The 24,287-nt window shown below is 37.8% G+C and overlaps 1 protein-coding gene across 8 annotated transcripts in view; it reads left to right on the top strand.

Moving 5' to 3' along the window:
* Positions 1-24,287, top strand: part of BMPR1A (bone morphogenetic protein receptor type 1A) — a 137,096-nt gene that overhangs the window by 101,089 nt on the left and 11,720 nt on the right. For all 8 annotated transcript variants that reach the window (XM_081823960.1, XM_081823963.1, XM_081823958.1 and 5 more), the window contains 6 exons: positions 116-334; positions 6,981-7,143; positions 9,335-9,437; positions 13,760-13,856; positions 14,020-14,119; positions 22,546-22,690. In XM_081823960.1, the coding sequence (XP_081680086.1) occupies positions 268-334; positions 6,981-7,143; positions 9,335-9,437; positions 13,760-13,856; positions 14,020-14,119; positions 22,546-22,690 (675 nt within the window). In that variant the 5' untranslated portion in view covers positions 116-267. The remainder of the gene's footprint in view (positions 1-115; positions 335-6,980; positions 7,144-9,334; positions 9,438-13,759; positions 13,857-14,019; positions 14,120-22,545; positions 22,691-24,287) is intronic.

Genomic DNA, 24,287 nt, shown 5'->3' with positions numbered 1-24,287 from the left:
GAAAGGTATTTCATTATTTAAAGGAATGTTTGAGCATTTGTTTTTCTCTCTTAGTTTTGAAAACTTCCCAGAATTCAATTATATTCATTACCTTTTTTATATTTTTATCTTTCAGGAGTCAAGAGAAAGCAGTGGAAGTTGGAGTCATTGTCAAGTGATTGAGACCTTTTGCAAGAAAATCTCTTTGAATAAAAGTCATTTAAATTAGTGACATAACAAGACCAGTTATTAGAGGTGACAGTGTACAGGAAACATTAAAATTGAACAATGACTCAGCTTTATATTTACATCAAATTATTGGGAGCCTATCTGGTCATCATTTCTTGTGTTCAAGGTAAATCAGTGTTCATTTAAGTAATCTTTTTCAATATTTTATTTCTATATTTAAAATACCCATTCTTGAAACTGCTTCTTCTACTTATGTGCCTTTTTGAACAGTTAGGCTCAGTATGCCAGCATAACTTTTTTTTTTTTTTTTTTAAAGGTTTTATTTATTTGACAGAGAGAAAGACAGCCAGAGAGGGAACACAAGCAGGGGGAGTGGGAGAGGGAGAAGCAGGCTTCCCACGGAGCAGGGAGCCCGATGTGGGGCTCGATCCCAGGACCCTGGGATCATGACCCGAGTTGAAGGCAGACGCTTAACGACTGAGCCACCCAGGCGCCCCGCCAGCATAACTTTTAAGTAAAAAGGCAAAGAACAAATACATGCCAGATAATTTTGAACTTGATTGTGATAGAAACATTTTCAGATATTTGTAAAATTTCAGCCTCTCTGAATCTGTTCTCTTATCCATAACATAGGCATTATGATATGCAACATTAAATCTTGTGAGGATTAAAGTATAAAATAAAGTATCTGTCCTAGTAAGACTAGGATACAGGGTAATAGGTACTCAAGACATAGTTTTAAAATTCCTTTCTCCTTTAAAATACAATACAGAATAAATGTAAATAATTTAAAAAATCATTTTGTCATCATTAAAAAACTTCAGAAAGGTAAGTTGCATTTGTATATGCTAAATACTAAAATTTCTTCATAGAATACTCAAAAGTTTTATTTATGAACAGCATTGTAATTTTGTGTTCATAGCTTGGAATTCCCAAACAGGAAATTACTGTGATGACTCTGAGGATCAGACAGGCTATATTTGCACATGGGATTTTTCCCAAATGGTTTAATTAGGACATTATTTCAAACTGAAGAGAGAGTACTGTTTTGCAAAAGGATTTTAGATTAAAGTTATTGGGTATCTTCAGTCTCTTAAGTTTATGTCATCACAGATTGTTCTTTCATAAAGTTTTCTTCGGAGTGATAAAGATTAATATCTACTAGCAAGAAATACAGTTAACAGCACAAATTTTTTGACAGTTTCATTTTTTTTTTTAATGTATTTATTTGAGAGAGAGAGAGAATCCCAAGCAGACTCCCTGCTGAACATGGAGCCCAATGTGGGGCTCAGCCGCATGACCCTGAGATCATGACCTGAGCGGAAACCAAGTGTCAGACACCTAACCTATTGAGCCATCCCAGGCACCCCTGATGTTTTCATTTTAAAGATAAAAATAAAATCTGTAGCTTCATATTTTGTCTTAGGTGTAATTGATACCATTAGTATTTTCTTGCTCAGAATACAGAGAGCCCTCTTCCAAAAGCCACCTTTTTTTGGTGAGATACCAAATTATTTAATAAAACACCTTTATTTTAACAACTCTTGTTATATGTCTTGTTGATCAGCGCCAGCCAAAGCTGTTTTGAAGATGAGTTAAATTAATAGCATATTTGCTACCTCACTCCCAGATAATTAGTATTTGATGTTAAATTTTTAAAAAAAATCTATATAGATCACACAGAGGCAGTGTAATTCAAAATTCTTTCCCCACCCTGATTCAAATTATTCTGTAATAAACTTTTATTAGATGAAATAAACTGGTCATTAGTTATTAGGTGTAAGCAAAAAATATCGGTAAGAATTACATTTCTGTGATGAATAGCCAAATGTGTTACATTTCCTTTCAAAAAGATTAGTTTGAGAGTTGCTTTAAATAAAATAAAAATATTTAGTCTTAAAACTAAAACCAATGTAGAAGAAAATGTTATTTCTTAGAGATTACTAAGGATTAGAAGTGGTGTTAGTGGAAATGACTTTAGCTTCAACTTTAGCTTCAGTTGTGTCACGGGAAAGTAAATTTCTCCATATTATTGGTTTCCTAGTTGTAAAATAGAAACAATAACATGTATCCTAGATGTAAACAGGAATTTTTGGAGCATTAGATGTTTTGATAAAGATTTAAGTCCTTTACATTGAGATAAAGTTATTCAGGTTGAATCAAAGAATGCGTCACCTGATACTAACATCTAATTGCTATTTAGTCCTTGTTTTTGGCTTGGTCACAAGTTTTAGAAATGGATTTTAGCTCTGAGAAACTGATTACCCAACAAACAGTGACTTAAACAAACAGATTTATTTTTTGATGTAGATGGTAGATATTTGCTGGTGCTCATTCAGTAGTTGAGTGGTGTCAAGGTTGACATTTGTAGTTTTCTTGGCTTTTCCCTAATGGTTACAAAACGGCTGCTGTTATCTGCATTGGAGGAAGGAAAAATGGGGAAAGGGTCAGCACTGACTTCAACTGCATGTTATTTCAGGAAAGCAAAATGTCCCCAGAAACCAGCCTTCTGCTGGCAGATTTTATTATGTTTTGTTGGATAAACTGAGACAGTTGCTAGGGCTACTGGACAACTGGGAGATGGGGTTGTCACAGTCAGTGTAGATTAATCTAAGTCCATTGCCTATGGCTGGACACATGTCCCGCCAGACAAAATCAGAGTTTGGTCAGTTAGGAAGATAGGGAAAATAGATATCCTTGGGACAACTTAAAAAGTCTTGAACAGATTCTTTCTCTTCTGTCAGTTAAGGTGTTTTCAGCTCTAAGTAACAACAACAACAAAAAACCCAATTCAAAATAGCTTAAACAATAAGGAAAATGTATTACAAAACAGGAAGTCTGACGGTAGGGGGACTTCAGTAAGTTAATTCCTTGGCTCTCATCAAGTTCTTTCTCTTTTTCAACTGTATTCTTCTCCACCTATTAATTTAGCCCTAGGTTAAACTGACTCCATGGCCACAATGTGGCTGCTGTGGGGCCAGAGATCCCATATAGATAGGGCAAATTTGAGTTGGCAGCATTCAGTAGAAGAGGGAATGGATGTCTCTCGTGTCTCTTTTTAATTGGTAAAGAAATCTTTCCCCAGGCACCTCTCCTGTTCCTTCCCCTTCCTTTTCCAGTGGACTTCCTTCTAACTTTATTGGCCAGAAGTAATTTATGCTCTTGTGTCAGCAGTGGCAAGGGGACTAGAACTAAAATTGTTGGATTAGACAAAACAGTTGTCTCTACTGAGGGTAGGGCTGTGCTTCCCTGAATCACATGGAGGAGGGGGCAAATATTTAAAAAAGGGTGTGTGTGTGTGTTTAGCAAGGTAAAGGGAAGAAGAACACCTAACAACAGTTGTTGCAGGGTACTACACCCGTCTACCTAATCTCATACATACCCTTCTCGCATGCATATGCTAGAAGTGCTCGTGTCAATGGAAATACTCAATTCCTCCTCAAAGGTATATATGTATATATAACCCAGAGGTTTATCCACTTAATGCACTTGGCCACTCATCCAAGACTTTTGGGTAGTATGTAACCTTGTCCACCAGATTCATATGGGCCTCTTCATGGTCTAGCAGTGGGTAGCTAAGAGAGAAATTGTTGGTGCCCAACACACCCAGTATTCAGTGATGAAGAAGAAATTGGATAAGTACTATATGAACTCCCATTCAGAAGGACAACTTGGAAGCCACCTTCAGTAGTCACCACTCCGTAGCACATAGATTAAGGAGAATTGTTACTGATCACTTCGTACATGCAAAGCATCGATGTCCCATTGGTCTCTCCAGCTCCCCTACCTTTTGCCTTCTGATTCCTATTCTAGACATTCTGTCTTAAGGACGGGGGAGGACTTTCTCTGCTTTGTACAAAGGAAGACCATAGATGACTGGGAAAGTAAGAAAAATTATTTAGTCAGGAAAAAAATTGTAAAATCATGGATGCCAAAAATTGCCATTAATGACAAAGGAAGCTGGTATAAATGTGTCTATATATAGTCACTTGTATCTTTTAGCTGTTCATCTCTGTATTTATATATATTTGTGTTTTTTTCTCAGTTGTTACACTTGAGCATGTAAACTTTAAGTATTTTTTTGCATGTATTTGTTTGAAATACAACCTATAGCTTCAGCCCACCCCAGACCTCATAATTTTATGCTTTGTAAACACAGGACTAGTGAGTAGAAAGAGATTGGCATATTGTAGGAACTGACAGAAGGCTAGCATGCCTGAGCATGGTGGAGGGTAGGTGCTGTGAGTTGATGTTGGAGAGGTACACAGGGTCCAAATCCTGCTGGCGGTGGGCATGGTGAAGGAGATTGGAGTTTATTCTGAGTGCATGTGGAGCCATTAATTGGTTTTAAGCAGAGAGTGACAGGATCAGATTTATGTTTCTAAGATAACTCTGGCTCCGATGTGGGAAATGGATGGGAGGGCCCAAGAACAGAAGTAGGGAGGTGAGTGTGGAGATTCCTATCTCAGAAGTGGCACGGCATGATGGGGCCAGGTAATAGCAGTGGAGTTGGAAAAAAGTGGAAAAACTTGAGATCTATTTTGGAGATTGAGCCAAAAGACTTGGGGAGATGGGTTTGAGGAGATACGTTAATGAGTTCCATTTTGGACAAGTTAATTTTGAGATTACTTAAGCAGGTCAAGGCTGGAGGGGTAAATCTAGGAACTATCAACAAGGAGATTGTTTAGACCATGGGGTGGGTGCTGTCACCTAGGGAGATACTGCAGAGAGGCTGTTGCTTAGTTATTTTTCTCTGCATCCATGCCTCTGTTTAGGGAAATCTTGTAACTTTAAGATACAGCTTAGTTTTCATTGCTTTTGACACCTAGGCCGACTTTGTGTTACAGGCTCTTTCCTTCGTTTACCTTTGTATTATATCACTTTTCACAGTGTGTTTATTTATGTGCTTATTGTCCTTCCCCATTTCTCAAGGACCAGATCAGTTTCCAGCAATCGGTAACTTGCCTGCACGTAGCTGGCCTCTAATTAATGTTTTGTTAAATAAATATTTGAGGTAATATAAACCCCAGATGCAAGTTATTATAATTAGGATTTTTAATTTCCTAAATTCAGATAGTGTTTTGGGAAATTATGTGTATTAACCATGATATAACTTTGAATATTCTAGGTATTGGTGATCTTTTAGTATGATCTTTGTTATTAAATAATTTCTTCATTTGTACCCTATTTTATATGTAATTAAGCCCTTTATTATACATTCATTTCATCTGTATATAACCTTGAGTTGAATTGGGCAGGAATTATTATCGCCATTTTTTAGAGATAGAAGAAGTTCAGTGAGTAACATCTATGGATATATTTGGGAGTTGAACCCTTACCTTCACACTGTTATTTCCGTGTCATTTCTATCACACTATACTGCTTTTTCTGTGTATCACTAGATATTTGAAAAATTAATTGCATGTAGTATATTATTTACCATTTGCTCTCCATACTTAAATTAGTGCTTCCTTCTGTTATCGTAGTGGATTTTAAAGCTGGTGAAGAGACTTCAGGTGGCCTCTAGTCCTGTAGTCTTACTGAGTAAATGAGGTCTGAAGAAGTGACAGGGCTTGTCCATGATCATCCAGCTAACTAAACTGTGGTGGGACCATCGTAGGACCATAGTAGACCACGGTCCAGGTCGCCTCATTTTTAGCCTAGTGGATTTCTTCTATTCTTGGCCATCCCACCCTTTTGTTACTTTTTACAGTTGACATTCCTAACGTAAATGAGGTCTTTAAGCTTTGTTATCAATTTAAAGGGTTAAATGAAGATTATTAAAATTCAAGGCATGGAGTCACTAAAAAAAAATTAGCAGCACATTCTTTTCCTGTTATCAGTGTGTGTTTGTGTGTTACTTTTTCTTTTCAGTAGTTCATCATGGCTAAATTTAAAGTCAAGTCCACATTGGAGGAGCAAGATGGCAGAGGAGTAGGAGACCTAAAGTCAAGTCCACATTATGCTTGAACCACTTATTTAACATTTATAATGAAATGTTTATACACAATTCTCTTAATATTTTATTCCCTGGAGGTCAACCCTACAAGGAGTAGGCTAGCCAATTTCAGCTGATTCGGAGAGAGGGAGGAATTACTAAAACGTTTTAGTTCTTTTCTGCTTTCAGCCTGAAAGATTCAGTACCAAATATGACAGTATCTGTCATTTGAGGCTACTTGACTCTAATGCAAGAACACAGTTCTATTTTCATAAGCTAACTACTGCCCTACAGTAACCTTCAGTTTCTGGCAGCATAGGCTGGATTTGAACCAATGACCTTGAGATAAAAGGCACCAGATAATATGATTAGTCCCCATGCTCTCACAGTTCCCTTACTTAAGCAATTAAAGTCCAAAGCGAGATGCTTAGTAATTGCACTTCCACGCAGAGGCACAAATAAAGGACTTATTTTTTTTTAAGCTAGTCCCAAGTCTTGAGCCAAGGAGTTTAAGAACCATATTTGTGTATTTTTTTAATGATTGGAAACAATCTCAGACTTCCCTGAAATTGCTTCTCATTTTGTACCTTTCTTAAAGTCATGACCATATTCTTCTACCTTTGCCACATTGTTTTCCACTGTGCAAAATTTGTGACATAGTCCTCTCCATATGTCCCACAATACCTGGGACGGTTATTCTGTGTATAATAGGTTATTAACAAATGTTAAATGTATGAATGAAGTGTATTTTTAATTAAACACAGTAGCTGTCATACTGTAATAAGAAAACCTAGAAGCTTCTCATTGGAAATTGAAATTGAAAGAATTAGCTTTTCAGAAATGGTTTATTCACAGATTTCATATTTGAATACAGGGCAGAATCTAGACAGTATGCTCCACGGTACTGGGATGAAATCGGACTCTGACCAGAAAAAATCAGAAAATGGAGTAACCTTAGCACCAGAAGATACCTTGCCTTTTTTAAAGTGCTATTGCTCAGGACACTGCCCAGATGATGCTATTAATAACACATGCATGTAAGTATTTTATGCAGTCCTTCTTAAAGTTATGAGAATAGGAGCGCATTTGGTGCTATTTTAAGAATTGTTTACATTTTTTAAGGTTGTTGTTTTTTTTTTCTTTAATTTTATATGGTATCTTTCCAAAGAGCCAAAAAGCTTCTTGTTCTGTATATGGGAATATTTAGTACTACTACATGATTGATGGTTCTTTTCTTACAGTAACACTGTAATATCCTTTTTAAAGGAGATAAAAGGAATCTGGTATTTGTCTAACATTTTGAGTTTATTTAATAATCTTTTTATCATAAAGTTTACTGATACTTATTGTAGAAAATTTAGAGATTACCAAAAAAGAAATTCACCCAAAATCTTATAATTCTGAATTGGTTGAAATATTTTACAGAAAGATAGAAGTTGATACTGTGATACTTAATTTTATTTTACTTTCTTACAAGTGAGGTCCCAATCCAAATCTGATTTATATGACAGTTTTAAATTTTCCTACTTAATTTTATGTTAACTATTCAACACATTTATAAATGATCATATAATTCTATTCCATATTGTTTGGGGACACTGAAGAATTGGCTTACTAGCCAAAAAAATTCCCTGAACAACACAGTCTCATCAGTTAATTAACTGTGTCCCTGTTATGAAGGTAATAACGTCCTGCTTTGTACTTTCCTAATGATTGTATGCTCTTTGAATGTCACCAGATATAAAGCCAAAAAGTATACATGTAAAATATTGAAATTATATGATAGTTCACCATGTCTTAGATTTGTTGTTTGTCCTCTGGTGGTAGTTGAATTTATTGTGACAGCCTGGATAATCTGTCATAGGGGAGTGTTCCACACTATGTCACCAGGTAATTTCTTGCCAAACTTATTGTCCGTAATACGTGCCTGATATGTGTGGGCTGTTAGTGGCTTAGTAATCCAGAATAACTGAAATCATTAATTTTAACAGAATTTTGCCCCACACTTAGCATTTTTCCTTACAAAAAAATTAATAATTCTGCAAGTCTTTTAAGTAGAAACAATATACTTACTGATATGAATAAGTAAGAGCACACAAAAAAGCTTTTGTTTTTATTTTTTTTAAGATTTTATTGATTTATTTGAGAGAGAGAGTGCATGCAAGTGGGAGGAGGGGCAGAGGGGAGAGGGAGAAAGAATCTCAAGCAGACTCCCAGCTGAGCATGGAGGCCCATACAGGGCTTGATCCCACAACCCTGAGACCATGAGCTGAGCCAGAATCCAAGAGTCAGACACAACCGACTGAGCTACCAGGCATCCCACAAAAATAAAATCTTTTACAAGTGGCTTCCTGCCCTTTAAAGTCTAAATGAATATATTAGGGGTAAACTCCAACATACTAATACTAAAATGACAACATTTCGTTAAATACATATATATGTAAATTTCTTGAAGCTGTTCAAAGTTATCCCTTTTTTCATATCACATTCAGTAAAACGCACCTCTCAGGATCTTATTCCCAAGTATATTTTTCTTTGTCGTTTAGTCTGGTTTTGTGTTTCATAAAAAAGTTGTTTTTATTTATTGTCTATGGTATGTGAATACTGAAAATCCCATGGATAAAAAGAGGAAGTCTTTTTTAAAAAAGATTTACTTATTTATTTGAGAGAGAGAGAACAAGTGTTTACGAGTTGGGGGAAGGGCGGCGGGGGAGAGAGAGAGCGCGCGAGTCTCAAGCGAGTCCCTACTGAACACGGAGTCTTGCTCACGGGGCTTGATCCCACGACCCCGAGATCGTGACCTGAGCCTGAGCTGAAACCAAGAGTCAGACACTCAGTTGATTGAGACACCTAGGTGCCCTAAAGAGACAGCCGTTTTTTAAACATTAAGATTCTTTACTTTGTAAAATTTTATAAATCAGCTTCCTGTGATCACATGGCTGTGATTAGCAAAGAGAAGTTACGTAATAATTCATATTTGGGGGACTCATTTTAAAAGAAATCTTTTTCCACCTTGGACCATTAGGTTTTAGTTCAGATGCCGAAACTCTTTCACTTGCTTGAAAACCCATAGAATTTTGCTGATAAATAACATGTGAATGCAGTTCTAGTTCAAAAAACAAGGTACTAAAGGTCATTAGTACCCAGTCACATTCAAATTGAGATTTAATTGGTACTTTCTGATGTGAAGTTATGTTTTTTGTTTTTTGGGGGGGTCTTTTCTTTTAGAACTAATGGGCATTGCTTTGCCATCATAGAAGAAGATGACCAGGGAGAAACCACATTAGCTTCAGGGTGTATGAAATATGAAGGATCTGACTTTCAGTGCAAGGTAAGATCTCATTTGGGGCCTATGCAATAAAGAAGGGAGGGACCACGTGAAAGTCTTCCTCTCTCCAGGAGAAATGTGCCTGATCTGCTCATCACTGTATGTTCTTGTAAATCAAATATATTGGAGGAAGCTTAGCTCTTGCTTCAAGTAGTAGGATTGTGGTAATTGAAGTTCCAGATTATTTTACTTTAAAAAAAAGTTTTAAATCATCCTGTTTTCAAATTGTCATGACTGCAAAAAATATTGTCACAGTATCACCCATGGATTATAAAATTGACTGGAAGGACTTTAGGGTGATGGGCAGTAACCTTTGTGTCCCTGGGACAAATTCAGTCCTTGTAAGGAAATCTCAGTGGAGCTATTTTAACAGTAGCAGCAAAGGCATCAGAGAGCTGGTAATAAAGAGTTTATGAACATCCTGATGGCTCTCGGGTATAAACCTATTCTCTTCAAAATCCCGTATAGTAATTTTGCCCCAGCAATCCTTCCAGTGGTTTTGAAAAACAGCTTCAGACAGAACTGTTTGTTCACAGATTTAGGGTTCGACTATTTTAGGAAGTTATTCCCATTTTAAGAAATTCTCAGGATTGATAGAAACTTTAAAGGTTCTGTGTTCCGACCTCTGCTAAAGTTGGGGATCCACACGTCTCCTCTATACATCCCCCTTCCCCCCCACAAACACGTTTTGCATCCCATCTGTTTTTTTAGTGCAATGCCTGTAGCGACAGGGGCTCCTTGCCTCCCAAGACCACCTGTTTCATCTGTACGAACTTTAGAAAGCTTTTCCTCCTAATGACTATAAATCTCTTCCTGCCCCTTTGGACCACAGAGGACAAATCTAAAGCCTCTTTTTTTTTTTTTTTTTAAAGATTTTATTTATTTACTTGAGAGAGAGAGAATGAGAGACAGAGAGCATGAGAGGGAGGAGGGTCAGAGGGAGAAGCAGACTCCCTGCCGAGCAGGGAGCCCGATGCAGGACTCGATCCCGGGACTCCAGGATCATGACCTGAGCCGAAGGCAGTCACTTAACCAACTGAGCCACCCCGGCGCCCCTCTAAAGCCTCTTTAATAAGATAGCCCTTTACTGTGTGAAGAAAGTTTTTTGTGTGGTCCTCCATTCCTCCCCATACCGTCTTGTCTTTGCCCGTGAAAATGCTAGTTCCTGGTCACCTCAACTGCTCCGTGTATGATCAGCTTCAGTTACTCCGGTTTCTCAGTGTTACATGCAGAATCAAGTGTGGTTTGACCAGGCACAAAAAAAAAATGCAGAGAATAAATAACTCCTTTCCCTTTTTCTAAATACAGCCAAATCTCATGTTAGATATTGGATTGTCATGCCACACTGTTGAAACCTGTCGAGCTTCCGGTCAGCCAAAATCCCCACCTTTCACTCATGCTACTGCTGAACCACACCTCTTCCATTCTTTATTGGTTCTTTTGGTTTCTTGACACAAATAGGATGGGAATGGAATGGGTTTTGTTAAACAGTTGTTACATACTTGTCTATGTTAAATTTTATTATGTCAGAATTAGTCCTTTTCTGTAATTTGTTAGGATTTTGGGGGGATGGTAATTTGATTATTTCTTCCAGTTTTATGCCATTTGCATGTTTATAAACCACAAATTCTATACATTTTTTTAATCACTGAAAATATTGAAAAAAGAACTATGGTTAGAGCACTGAGCTCAGCAGTAATAACCAGTATCCTGAAAGCCCCCTAAACTAGGTATATCACAAATTGAATTCACTAATACAAGTTAGTTGCTAAAACTTCATAATGTGTATTCAACTCCGTGTGCTGCTGCTTACTAGCTGCAGAACTTTGGGGCACTTTTCTTTTTTAAAGTTGTTTTCTCACTTGTAAAGGAGTTGTAAGGATCAAATGATATGATAACATACATGTAAAGAGTTTAGCACACAGGGCTTAATAAATGTTAGCTCTGATGATATAACTGAGCAGTCACTAAGCCGGTTTTGTGCATCCCTAGGTACACACAGACTGTGTTACACAAGGATCGCATAGGCTAGTGGATAGTTTAGGGGATTTGCTTTCCAGAGCCTAGTCCTCTTGGCCTGCCTGAGAACAGGGCTCCCCAGGCAGTTTCTGTTCCTTTTTTCCTTTGCACAATCACCCATCTCCCTCCTGGTTTACAGATTAAAGGCCTGGGACCGAAAACCTCATTTCCAAACAGTGTTGTAATTCAAATCTAAGTATCTAAGCTCACATGACTCTGGACAAATCACACAAATGGACATGGGTGGCCGATGGGAGTGGGGGAGTGTAGGAATAGGAAAGGTCCCCTCCCCCAACTTGACCATCTCATCTTTGCCCACCCAGGTAGCCTACCTAAGAGAGGTGGGAGCTGAGGCTGCTATTGCTGTTCTTGGTGAAGCCACTTTGGCTCTTCTAGGAGTTTATAAGCATTTTTGGCTTGTTCTAGAATCCCCACTAGGATCATGTCACATTTGCTAGAGCAAGAAGAATTAATTTATCGAATATTTACTGTTTGCATTTAATATGCTAGGTACTTGGTATATGCTACCTCATTTCCTCGCAGTTGCCCTGTAAGGCAGGTGTTTTTTTGTCCTCCATTTTATAGCAGAGGAAATGAAAGCCCAGAGGGAAGTTCATCGTTCACAAAGTTAGTAAGTGGCAAAGCTAGGATTTAATAAACTGTTTGGTTCCAGAGCCCTTGCTTTTTCCATATTACCATGCAGCCTCCAAACTCTAGTTGGCCAAGTCTGCTTTCTTTTTCTTTAAAAAAAAAAAGTATAACATTTAGCCCTTCAGTCTCCAACACTTGTTCTTGCTAAAATCTTCCCATCACGCAAGCCTTCCAGGCCTCTCTCTTCCCTTGCTTGGTGTGATCACCTGGCTTCAGCTTTGAGGGCAGGCACTCATGCAGAACACAGGAGCCCTGGAGGATCTCTTCCTGTGTCTGGGAGAGCGGCTCCCACTGCATGGTGCTGATCTTTGTCCCCCTCATCTGTTCTGTCAGCAACACATCCATTGCTTGGTGGTCGGTCTTCTAGCATTGCCAGAGAAACCCTTTCTTCGTTTTTCTTTATATTTTCTCTTCTGCAAGGCTCAGCTCATTTTGATCATTAGCCTTCCTGCAGCTGTTCTTGGATGCTTCGTAGTCCTTGTATTCATCTTTAGTTATGTACTCTTCATTCCATCCTTCGTGTAAATGTCCTCGATCTGGGATTATTTCAGAGTCACCTGTATAACTCCTAACATATCTGTCTTTTCTCTTTTTATGATCATTTAAAAGTAAAAATTGTTTTAATGTTAAAAATTCAGTTAAAGTGTAAAACTTGTGGTTTTGAAAGTTTCCAAATACTCTTGACCCACCTTCCCTGACGGAATCTCAAGTCATGGACTCCTGTTCACCTTTTTAAAGTCATGCTCAAGCATACTGAAGTTTTTCCTTTCTGGCCATCTGATATTTAAGAATAGCATGGTCAATTTCTGCTTATATTGTTGCTACTTTTATAATGACAAGCAATTCCTTTCTGTTACTATTTTGGTTCAGAATGGCAGTTTTCCCAGGCAGTGCTGAAATGTCAGCATTCAAGTTAATAACTTGTCAAGTACTGTACCAATCAAGTCAAACTTCACACATAATTGTTGATGTCTGTTCTCATGACTACGGTCTTTTCCTCTGCTCATTTTCTGACCTATTAGGGACACATCTCATATCTAGTTGGTGGTAGACTCTAAGAAGCTCAGGAATATGGCTTCTATATTTTCCCTTTGTCCTCACTGCATCTGCTTTAACTTGCTTCTGTGTGGGGTTCATTAGTTACAGCGAAGTTGTAAGCAGACTCTGCAGTATCTTCTACTTACTTGACTACTTTTTCTGACATCTCTTTTCTTTAGACTGGGATACCCTCCACTTAAGTACTGCTATGAGATCCTGTGTACCCTACTAGTTCATCATTGTGATAAAATGTCTTATCCATGTTTTTTAAGGAAAAGATCCCATGACTTACATTTTTATTAAAACAAATGAATAGTAATATATTAAGATATGCCAAAGTTTTGGTGTAAAATATTTATGAACTTATGTTTGTAATTTATAGTTCAGTGTTCCAACACACCATCCACATACATATGTTCTCCTTAGGAAAAATAATTTCACAGTCTTCACTATTTCAGCACAGATTCTAATTTTTCAGTAATCCTTTTTTACACATAAAATTCGGAGGTCTTGTTCTTTCAGCTGAATTAAAAATTATATTTATGAATATTAAAAAAACCTCATTATCAACTTAAAATATCAAGCCATTTTTAATTTTATCATTACTCTTCCTCTAGGATTCACCAAAAGCCCAGCTACGCCGGACGATAGAATGTTGTCGGACCAATTTATGTAACCAGTATTTACAACCTACACTGCCCCCTGTTGTCATAGGTAGGTTAGCCGAAAAGAGCATGATCATGATTTTCAGTAAAATATTTTCTCTGGCTTTAACAGTAAGCAAGCTTTCTAGAATTTAACACTACAAACTATTTTTCCCCTTTAATATGTGATAGAAAGATAATATGTGTACTTTATTGTTTACTTCCCTTGTCAGGTCCATTTTTTGATGGCAGCATTCGGTGGCTGGTTGTGCTCATTTCTATGGCTGTCTGCATAATTGCTATGATCATCTTCTCCAGCTGCTTTTGTTACAAGTAAGATAATTATTTTGATACAAAATATATTTTGTTGAATATTACATATGAGCAGAGTTCCTTAAAAGCCAGTGCAAAGAAATTATTGAGACACCATTAACTTGTATTCTCTGGTTCTATCTCCTTCAGGTTATAATCTCCTAACTAGATTATAATTTTCTTAAGGGAAAAGAGGACCTTACTACTAATCAGTTAGTGGAACGCAACTTTATACTTCTTGTTTTGTTCATGAGTTCTTATGATTTTTCTTATTTATAGAATATTGAACTTTCTTATATATGAGTGTTGAAGATCTGTCTCAGAAAGCCAAGTACATTATCATTCATTAGTTATTTGTGGCTTCAGAATTGTTTGTGTTTAGTCGTGATTTCAGAGGACAGTTGTCAAAAGAGAAGAGTAACAACAGGAGGGGATAAACTTCAGTAATAAAGCTTCATCTTACTGGCATACGAATAGACCAAGAGATCAGTAGAACAGGTTATTAGACCCATAAATAGACCCAAGTATATAAAGAAATTTAGTATATGGTAAAGGGAACATTTCAGATCACTGGGGATAATTCTATAAATGGATTTGGTAGTAGGTAGCTATATGGAAAAAGATAAAGTTTTTTTTTTTTTAAAGATGAAGTTTAATCAGTTACCTACACTGGAATAAATTTTACCCAGCTTGGAACTAGATATATGGAAAATGAAGTGATTAAAGCACTGGAACAAACCGTGGAAGAATTTTAAAAAATAATCTCAGGATGTGGAAGCCCTTTCTGAGTCTGACACAAAACTGAAAAGCAAAAAAACCACACGCACAGAAAACAAAACTTTAAATTAAAAAAAAAAAATTGTGTCAATTACGTAAAAATAAAACTTTACTAGGTGGCAGAAACTACCATAAACAGAATGCGAACAGTGAAAAATATCGGCATCTTATATTACAGAGAGCTGATTTCTCAAATATAGAGAGCTTTTATAAATCAAAAAGAAAAAAACCTTAACAGTTCAGTGGGAAAATGAATATTTACCTAAAAGGAAATACTTAAGAGTTCTTAAAAGCAAAATAAAAAGATGACCCAAGAATACTCACCATATGAAAAATACAAATTAAAATCATACTGAGATACTGTTTTTCACCTGTTATACTGGCAGAAATTCTTAGATAAAGAGGCAGGTTGAGCGTACTTACTCTTGCTGCCTCCAGTAAAAAAGCAATAGTTTTTAACTTCTTTGTCCAACTAGGACGAGGAAAACAGGAGATAACAGCAAAAAACTTTGGAACTTGGGAAGCTTTTGGATAAGTAGTAAGTGACTTTGCAGACCTAAAAAATCAGACTCCTAGGCTAGACTTTTGAAACAGTAAAAAAGCAACCAGTTTATATCATAGAATTCTCCAAGAAGCTCAAGAATCGGCGGTACCAGTTATCTCTGGAAGTAAAGTTGAGAGTGGCAGTAAAACCAAGAGGATTGCTTGAAAGTCTATTTTTAGAAAGTCAGATGCTATGTGTGTTATGCAATAGTGCATTAAGAAATCACTCCCAAACACAGTGGCTTAAAACAGCAATTATTGTCTCTCACGGTGGGTCAGAAATTCAGGAGTGAGTGACTGGGTGTCAGGATCTTTCATAACATCCAGTCAGATGTCAGCAGAGGGTGTGTTCGCCTGAAGACTTGACTGGAGCTGGTAGATCACCTTCCAAGATAAAGGTAGCTCACTTCTAAGGCTCACAAATTGGCAGGAAGCCTTAGTTTCTCTGATGTGAGCCTCTCTACAGAGCTGCTTGAGTGTCCTTACAGCGTGAAGCCTGGCTTTTTCCTCCTAGAGTGAGTGATCCAGGAGATCAAGGTGGAAACTGCAAAGCTACATGCAATCTAGACTCAAAAGTCACACCATCACTTCTGCCACATTCTCCTGGTCACACAGGTCAGCCCTACTGTGTTATGGAAGGGAACTAAACAAGGACATGCATACCAGGAGGTGAGGGTCCTTGTGGGCCATTTTGGATGGCAAGTACCACAGATGATGAGATTCGCTACTCCTGTTCTGAACAGTCACTTCCCCACCATCTCCCTAATAGAAGGCTAGAAGTGTATTCTCTGGAAAGAACAAAGATAAGATTCTTAGTGTGGCATCCATTTATTGAGAGTGAGGTATTACAGTGAAAACATGGAGGTAAAGTGAACATTTACATACTGATTGGTGGGCCCCTCAACTATCCCAGAACCCTGTCAGCCAGGCTTGTTCAAATAACAAATTGGAAGAATCTTCTTGGGGAAATCCGTCCAGCCCAAGAGAAAAGACCTAAGTATACTGACCCCAGTGGACCCAATGAAATGGCCCAGGCAGGCATCTTACAGTGAAGCCTATAATCAGTAAACCCCACTCACATACTAATAGCTGCCCATCAGGCAGTGAAAGACACTAATCCCTGAAAAACAGGAGATAAATGAAGTGAGCCTTATGATTGCCCTCCTTACTGCCCAGAGTTTCTAGCTATAGGACACAGGAGGAACCCAGGTGTAGCCCAGAAGGCTCTGACTCTCCAGGAGAGGTAGCTGAGTCTGGGGTACGAATAGCAGTTATAGTTCATAGGACAGAGTACTGGAGAGGAGAGTGCTTCACAGGGAAAGAACTCTGGATATCTACAGAAAGATCCCATCAAATATTCAGCTGAATCTTGATCAGCACGTACAAGTGAGGAAACTACCCAAGTCTGGGAAAGAGTGCCTGAAAAGACTGAGGAAAACATTGTTCGATGCTCACACAATCTGGGAATAGTGTCTGTTCCCACCAGCTGTGAGACTTGAAAACCTCATAATTCACAGGCCTTTGGTTAGAGTACTCAGAAGGGTCTTGCTTCAGTATTGGAAATAATTAGCCCTAGACTAAAAATGACACTGGTCGCACCTCAGAAGGATTGTCCTGTTTCCAAATAGCTATATCCTAGAACATAATTCAAGAATATTTAGAGGGATACAAAAATACCCAGCACCCAACAAGGTAAAATTCACAGTGTCTGTCATCCAGTCAACAATCACCAGGCATGCAAAAATACAACCAATACAACCAATAATGAAGAATCAAAAACACCAATCCAGAACTGATCTAGATTTTAGAATTAGTAGACAGGGGCATTAAGATAGTTATTATACCGGGGGCGCCTGGGTGGCTCAGTTGGTTGGGCGACTGCCTTCGGCTCAGGTCATGATCTCATGGTCCTGGGATCGAGCCCCACATCGGGCTCCCTGCTCAGCGGGAAGCCTGCTTCTCCCTCTCCCACTCCCCCTGCTTGTGTTCCCTCTCTCGCTGTCTTTCTCTCTGTCAAATAAATAAATAAAATCTTAAAAAAAAAAAAAAAAAGATAGTTATTATACCGGTATTTTATATGTTCAAAAAGTGAAATAGAGACATAGAAGATATAAAAAGACCCAAATCAAACTTTAGGAAATGAGATCTGTACTATCTGAGATGAAATGTACACTGGCTGAGATTAATGGCAGATTAGATACTATAGAAGAAAATAGGATTAGGCATGAAGACATTGCAGTAGAAACTAAACAAACAGAGTGCCTGGGTGGCTCAGTCAGTTAAGCGCCTGCCATTGGCTCAGGTCATGATCCCAGGGTCCTGGGATTGAGTCCTGCTTCGGGCTCCCTGCTCAGTGGGGAGCCTGCTTCTCCCTCTCTCTCTGCTGCTCCCCCTACTTGTGCTCTCTCGCTCTGTCAAATAAATAAATCTTAAAAAAAAAAAAAAAAAAGAAACTACAAACTAAACCATTAAAAAATAACTTAAAAAAGGAATTAAGCACCAGTGAGCTGTGGTACTTCAAACAGTCTAATGTGTGTGTGTGTGTGCATGTGTGTGCGTGTGTGTATTTGTGTGGAATACTGCAGGGGTTAGGGGCGCCGATGCCTGTGCAGTCAAAAATCTGTGCATAACCGACTCCCCCAAAACGTAACTACTGATAGCCTGCTGTTGACTGGAAGCCTTACCAATAAAACGCCTGATTAACACACATTTTTTGTCTGGTGTGTACTATATGCTATATTCTTAGAGTAGAGTAAGCTCTTAGAGAAAAGAAAATGTGTTAAGAAAATCATGAGGAAAAGAAAATGCATTTACAGTACTATGCTGTATTGAAAAAAAGATCTACATATAAATGGACCCATGCGGTTCAAACCCCGTCATTCAAGGGTCAACTGTATATACACTGGAGTTCCCAAAGGAAAGGAGAGAAGAGGAGGAGAGAGAGTGAAATATTTTAAGAAATAATGACCAAGATTTTTTTCAGATTTAATTAGAACTGTAAACCCGTAGAGCCAAAGTACAAGAAACTCAAAGAAAACTACACCAAGGTACATCATTATCAAATTGCTCAAAGCCAGTAATAAAAAAATCTTAAATGCAGCCAGAGAAAAAAGGCAGATTAGGTATAGAGGAAGAAAGGTAAGGATGATGGTAGCCGACTTTTCAGGGGAAACAATGCATAGAGCAGAGCAGCATCTTTAAAGTACTCAAGGAAAGGGGCGCCTGGGTGGCTCAGTCGGTTAAGTGTCTGCCTTCGGCTCAGGTCATGCTCTTGGGGTCCTGGGATCGAGCCCCGCATCAGGTTCCCTGCTCAGTGGGGAGCCTCCTTCTCCTTCTCCCTCTACTTGGGCTCTCTCTCTCTGCCACATAAATAAATAAAATCTTTAAAAAAAAAATAGATGAATATAGAACTTGGATAAAATTAAAAACAAAGTTCTAAAAGTGTTATAAGGGGGTGGATGAGAGTGTGGGGAAGATGGGCTGTCCTATAAGGGTGGAGGGTTTGTAACTGGTATAACCTTCAAGGAGGAGGTCAGTAGAGCATGCCATCAAAATTCCAAATTCAGTTCTAACTTCTAGCAATGTGTATACAGATATGCCAGGAACTTTTTCCATTTTAGCCTTGTATGATATAAGACTAGAAACAGTGTAAATGGTCCTGGTGAGGGAATGGTTAACTGCCATACAATGGAGTACTGTTCGCCATGAAAGGAAGAGGAGGCTCTATGTACTGCTGTGGAATGGATGCAGATGGAGGGCTCAGTGAGAACGCAAGCTGCAGGACGGTGTGTATGGCCGTACTACCATTTCTGGAAGAAAAAAGAGAAATGGGGGAGGTGAACAGCAGTATATATATTTTTTATCTAAATAGACATAAAGGCTGTCCTGAAGATTACCGAACAGATTGTGGAAACCGTTCCAGTTCCGGGCTTTTTCCAGTTCCTCCTTGATGGCGTAGGGATAGGGCAGGAGGAAGATTTTTCACTGCACATCCTTCTCTGCGAATTTTATTTTTTTTATTTATTTATTTTTTTTAAAGATTTATTTATTTGAGACAGAGAGAATGAGAGAGAGCACATGAGAGGGGGGAGGGTCAGAGGCAGAAGCAGGCTCCCTGCCGAGCAGGGAGCCCGATGCGGGACTCGATCCAGGGACTCCAGGATCATGACCTGAGCCGAAGGCAGTCGCTTAACCAACTGAGCCACCCAGGCGCCCCTTCTCTGCGAATTTTAAACCATTTGTGAGTCAGTTACTCATATAAGGTTTTAAAAATAAAATTCAAAAATGGCTAAGTATATTGGGCTGTCCATAGAGAAAACAAACCTGACTTGATGTTTTCTGTAATTTCCATCCTTTACTGTAAGTGCCAAATGGATTAAAGGACTAAACGAGAGAATCAGAATTTTAACACCTTTAAAATGTGCTAATGACATTAGGGTTGAGAAGACGGTCTTTAAACACGGCACAAAAAACATGTATCAAAAAGGGGGGAAATTGGGGCACCTGGGTGGCTCAGTCGTTAAGCATCTGCCTTCGGCTCAGGTCATGATCCCAGGGTCCTGGGATGGAGTCCCAAATCAGGCTCCCTGCTCGGCGGGAAGCCTGCTTCTCCCTCTCCCACTCCCCCAGCTTGTATTCCCTCTCTCACTGTGTCTCTCTCTGTCAAATAAATAAGATCTTAAAAAAAAAGGGAGGGGGGAATTGATAAGTTTAAATTGACAACATTAAAAAAACAAAATAGGGGCGCCTGGGTGGCTCAGTCAGATAAGCGGCTGGCTGCCTTCGGCTCAGGTCATGTTCCCAGGGTCCTGGGATCGAGCCCCGCATTGGGCTCCCTGCTCGGCGGAGAGCCTGCTTCTCCCTCTCCCTCTGTCTGCCACTCTGCCTACTTGTGCTCTCTCTCTATCTCTGTTAAAGAAATAAATAAAAATCTTTAAAAAATAAAAATAAACAAAACAAAGCACAGTAAGTGGAGTGACAAGATACTGACAGACTGAGAGAAGACTCGTGTAGCATAATTAACAAAGATTTAGCATCCAGATTATATAAGAAACTCCTAATGAATCAATGAGAAAAAAAGAAAATATCCCTGTTAAATAGCATGAATAGGCACTTTACAGAATAGGCAAAAAAATATGAGGAGCAGTTCACAGAAGAAAATGAACCATAGGAAAAAATACGAACTTTCTTAGAAGTCAGGGGAAAATGAGTCCGTTCATACCCATCAGGTTGGTAACAGCATAAAAATGTGCATATTCTAGTGCAAACTTGGAACATGGAGAAATGCACATTGTGATACTATACTTTATAATACATTATAAAATATTGTAATAGTATTATATATAGTGTAATGTATAGTATAGTATAATATATAGTATAGTGTATAATATAAATAGTAATCGTAGTTATAGTATAGTATATACTATATACTATAGTAGTATAATATAAAATATTGTATTACATGTTTTATATTTATATTATAATTATAGTAATATATTTATATTATATAAAATATTAAAATAGTATTATAAAGTATCATATATAAATATTTTATAGCATATTATTATTATTATACTTTATATATTATTCCACTTTGGAGAGCAATTAAGTGATATCACTAAAATTGAAAGTGTGTGTACCTTTGAGAAATTCTTATACTCCTGCACAAGAGACTGGCACAAAAATATTTTTTGTGTTACTATTTGTATTAACAAACTTTTGGAATTAACAGATATGACTGTCAGAGTAAATTGTGGTAAATTCCTAACAAGAACCCAAGGTACCATTTAAATCGTTTCCTTGGCAGAATAGTAGTGACTGAGACTGGCTCCCAGGCCCAGGCCTCTGGGTTTGGATCCCAGCTTTGCCACTTGGTGGTGTCTGACTTGGGACAAATGATGAACCTCTGGGCCATGGTTTCACAATAGCATTCACCTCTTAGGAGTTTTGTGAAGAGGAAGTGAGTCCTAGAACAATGCATGACACACTCAGCATCAATAAAAATGAGCTATTGTTTTTAAACAGGTATCAGCATGGATAAATACATAAAACATAAGGAAATTGTTTTTTTTAAGGAAGATATCAAGTAGTAATATGCCATTCGAGTCACTTTGTATCCAGAGAAACAGGGTTGTTTATGAAGATATTCAAATAAGAAGGACATACCACCTTTCAGGATAGTGTTTGTTTCTGAGGAGTAAAGGAAGGAAATGGAATTATCAGGGAGATGGCAAGAGCTTCAAATATTTCTAATGTTTTGTCTTTAAAATAAATATAATGTTAATATTTATTCAATTAATGGTCTACACATGGGTGGCAGTTAAATCTCTACTTTCCTGTATGTTTGAAGTATTTCATAATTTGAAACTGTAAAAAGAACCTTCAAAACTGTCAGAATGAGGGCGCCTGGGTGGCTCAGTCGTTAGAGGTCTGCCTTCGTCTCAGGTCATGGTCTTGGGATCCTGGGATCGAGCCCCACATCAGGCTCTCTGCTTGGCGGGGAGTCTGCTTATCCCTCTCCCACTCCCCTTGCTTGTGTTCCCTTTCTCGCTATCTCTCTCTGTCAAATAAATAAAATCTTCAAAAAAACCCAAAAAACTGTCAGAATGAGTTCAGAGAACTTGTTTGATTTCTTTGCATCAGCTCCTTTTCCCTTTTTTAAAATGGAACTATATTCATTGTTCATTTTGATACAACAAAATTCAAAATACTGACAAATTCAAACGGGAATGCTTATGTAAAGTAGAAGGTGGGTACTCCAACATGCCCAGAAATAACTGCTATTTACAACTTGTTATATATCTCTTCTGATCTTTTTAGACATATGTAGATATATATAATTTTTAAAAATTGTATAGCTAGGATCACACTTCTGCGTGCTGTTTTTTTTTTCACTAGCCAATGCACTGTGGACATCTTTCCATTTTAACACGTACATAGAACTCTACCTGATAAACTCCATTCCTAGACATTAACAGAGGAGATATTATCCCGTAAGACTAATTTGGATGTGATTCTATCTGAAGGAAGGATGATGGTGTTGACAGCCTCAAGATTTTTCTTACCCTAGAACTTTGTATTTGTAGTTTGGGAATTTTAATGTAGGTTATTTTCTGCTTTTTTAAAAGACATTATTGCAAGAGCATCTCAAGCAGACGTCGTTATAATCGTGATTTGGAACAAGATGAAGCATTTATTCCAGTCGGAGAATCATTAAAAGACCTCATTGACCAGTCACAGAGTTCTGGTAGTGGATCTGGACTACCTTTATTGGTAAGATAAAATGTCATATAGACATGAGTGGTTTATTGGTACAGATTGTGTCCTTATATGATGGTAGGCAGCGTAATTGTTATAGATTAGGGAACATTACTAGACACATTTTTTTCTTCCTTCTTATTTAGAAAGATGGCTGCAGTCATGCAAGAAGAAATCAGTTAAAAGTAAGAACTGTGAGACAAAAAGAATAGAATAGGCAGTAAGATAGAGCCACAAGCAAAGTTAGGAAAGAAAATGTGATCATGAAGTTCTATATAAGTGCTAGAGTTAGCTCACAAGTTTTGCTTTTAACAGCCAACTTGAAGAGGAGTCAAGTATAAATTCCTTGCACCTAAGATTAAATTCATTAGTTGAGAGAAGTATAACTGTTTCAAATTAATAAATACTAGATATCCAGACATATTTTTAATTGTTTAATTGCATTTGTTTAAAGTAAGTACATTGATCTCTAATTTTTTAATTTATTTTTATTTATTTATTTATTTATTTTAAAGATTTTATTTATTTATTTGAGAGAGAGAGAATGAGAGAGAGCAAGCACATGAGAGGGGGGAGGGTCAGAGGGAGAAGCAGACTCCCTGCTGAGCAGGGAGCCCGATGCGGGACTCGATCCAGGGACTCCAGGATCATGACCTGAGCCGAAGGCAGTCGCTTAACCAACTGAGCCACCCAGGCGCCCAATTTTTTAATTTATTGAATTAAATAATTCTGTAATTGAATTGGAAAGGTTAAAGTAAAACTGTCTTCATGTGCAGACAACATGATTATCTACAAAGAAAAATTTTAAGGATGATACCATAAAGCTATAACAACCAGCAAGTGAGTTTATCAGGGTTGTAAAATATAAGGTCACTATACAGAAATCATTGAATATAGGTACACTGGCAATGAGCAGTTAGGAATTAAAATGTTAAAAGCAGTACCATTTAAAATAGCTTCAAAAAACATCAAATATTTTAGAATAAGCTTAACAAAATTTATGTAAGACCTGGGCACTGAAAATTAGAAAACACTGCCAAGAGAAATTAACAGAGCCCTAAATAAGGGGAGATGTATATCCTGTTTTTGACTCAGTAGACGCAGTATTAAAATTTCAGTTATCCTAAGTTGACTTATAGTTCTATTCAATCCAAAATCAGAGCAAACATTTATAGAAATTGATAAACTGATCTAACATTTATATGGAAATGCAAAGGACCTAGAAGAGCCAAAACACTTTTGAAAAAGAGCAAAGGATTCACTGCCTGCTTTCTGGACCTACCATAAAGCTACAGTTATCAGCTTAGTGTGGTCCTTAAGGATAAGGATAAATATGTGTGTCAGTGGAAGAGAATAGAGGGCATAGAAATGGACACAAATGTCACTTGATTTGGGTGCCAGAGTAATTCGGTGGGGAGAAGACGGTCTGTTCCACAAATGGTGCAGGGAAGACTGAGCATCCGTTTCCCAAAATGTGTATTTCGACCCTTATCTCCAAATATGAAATTACCTTGAAATGGACCATAGACCTAAATGTAAAATGTAAAATTTAAAGTCTAAAAACCTTTAAAAGAAAATGTTTTAGAAAATCATTGTGACCTTGGGTTAAGCA

Source organism: Leptonychotes weddellii, chromosome 6 (assembly GCF_054177405.1).
Source record: "Leptonychotes weddellii isolate Sample4059 chromosome 6, ASM5417740v2, whole genome shotgun sequence".
In the NCBI taxonomy this organism is placed as follows: Eukaryota; Metazoa; Chordata; class Mammalia; order Carnivora; family Phocidae; genus Leptonychotes; species Leptonychotes weddellii.
The sequence above is the reverse complement of the archived record's forward strand: the minus strand, read 5'-3'. Positions and strand labels throughout refer to the sequence as shown.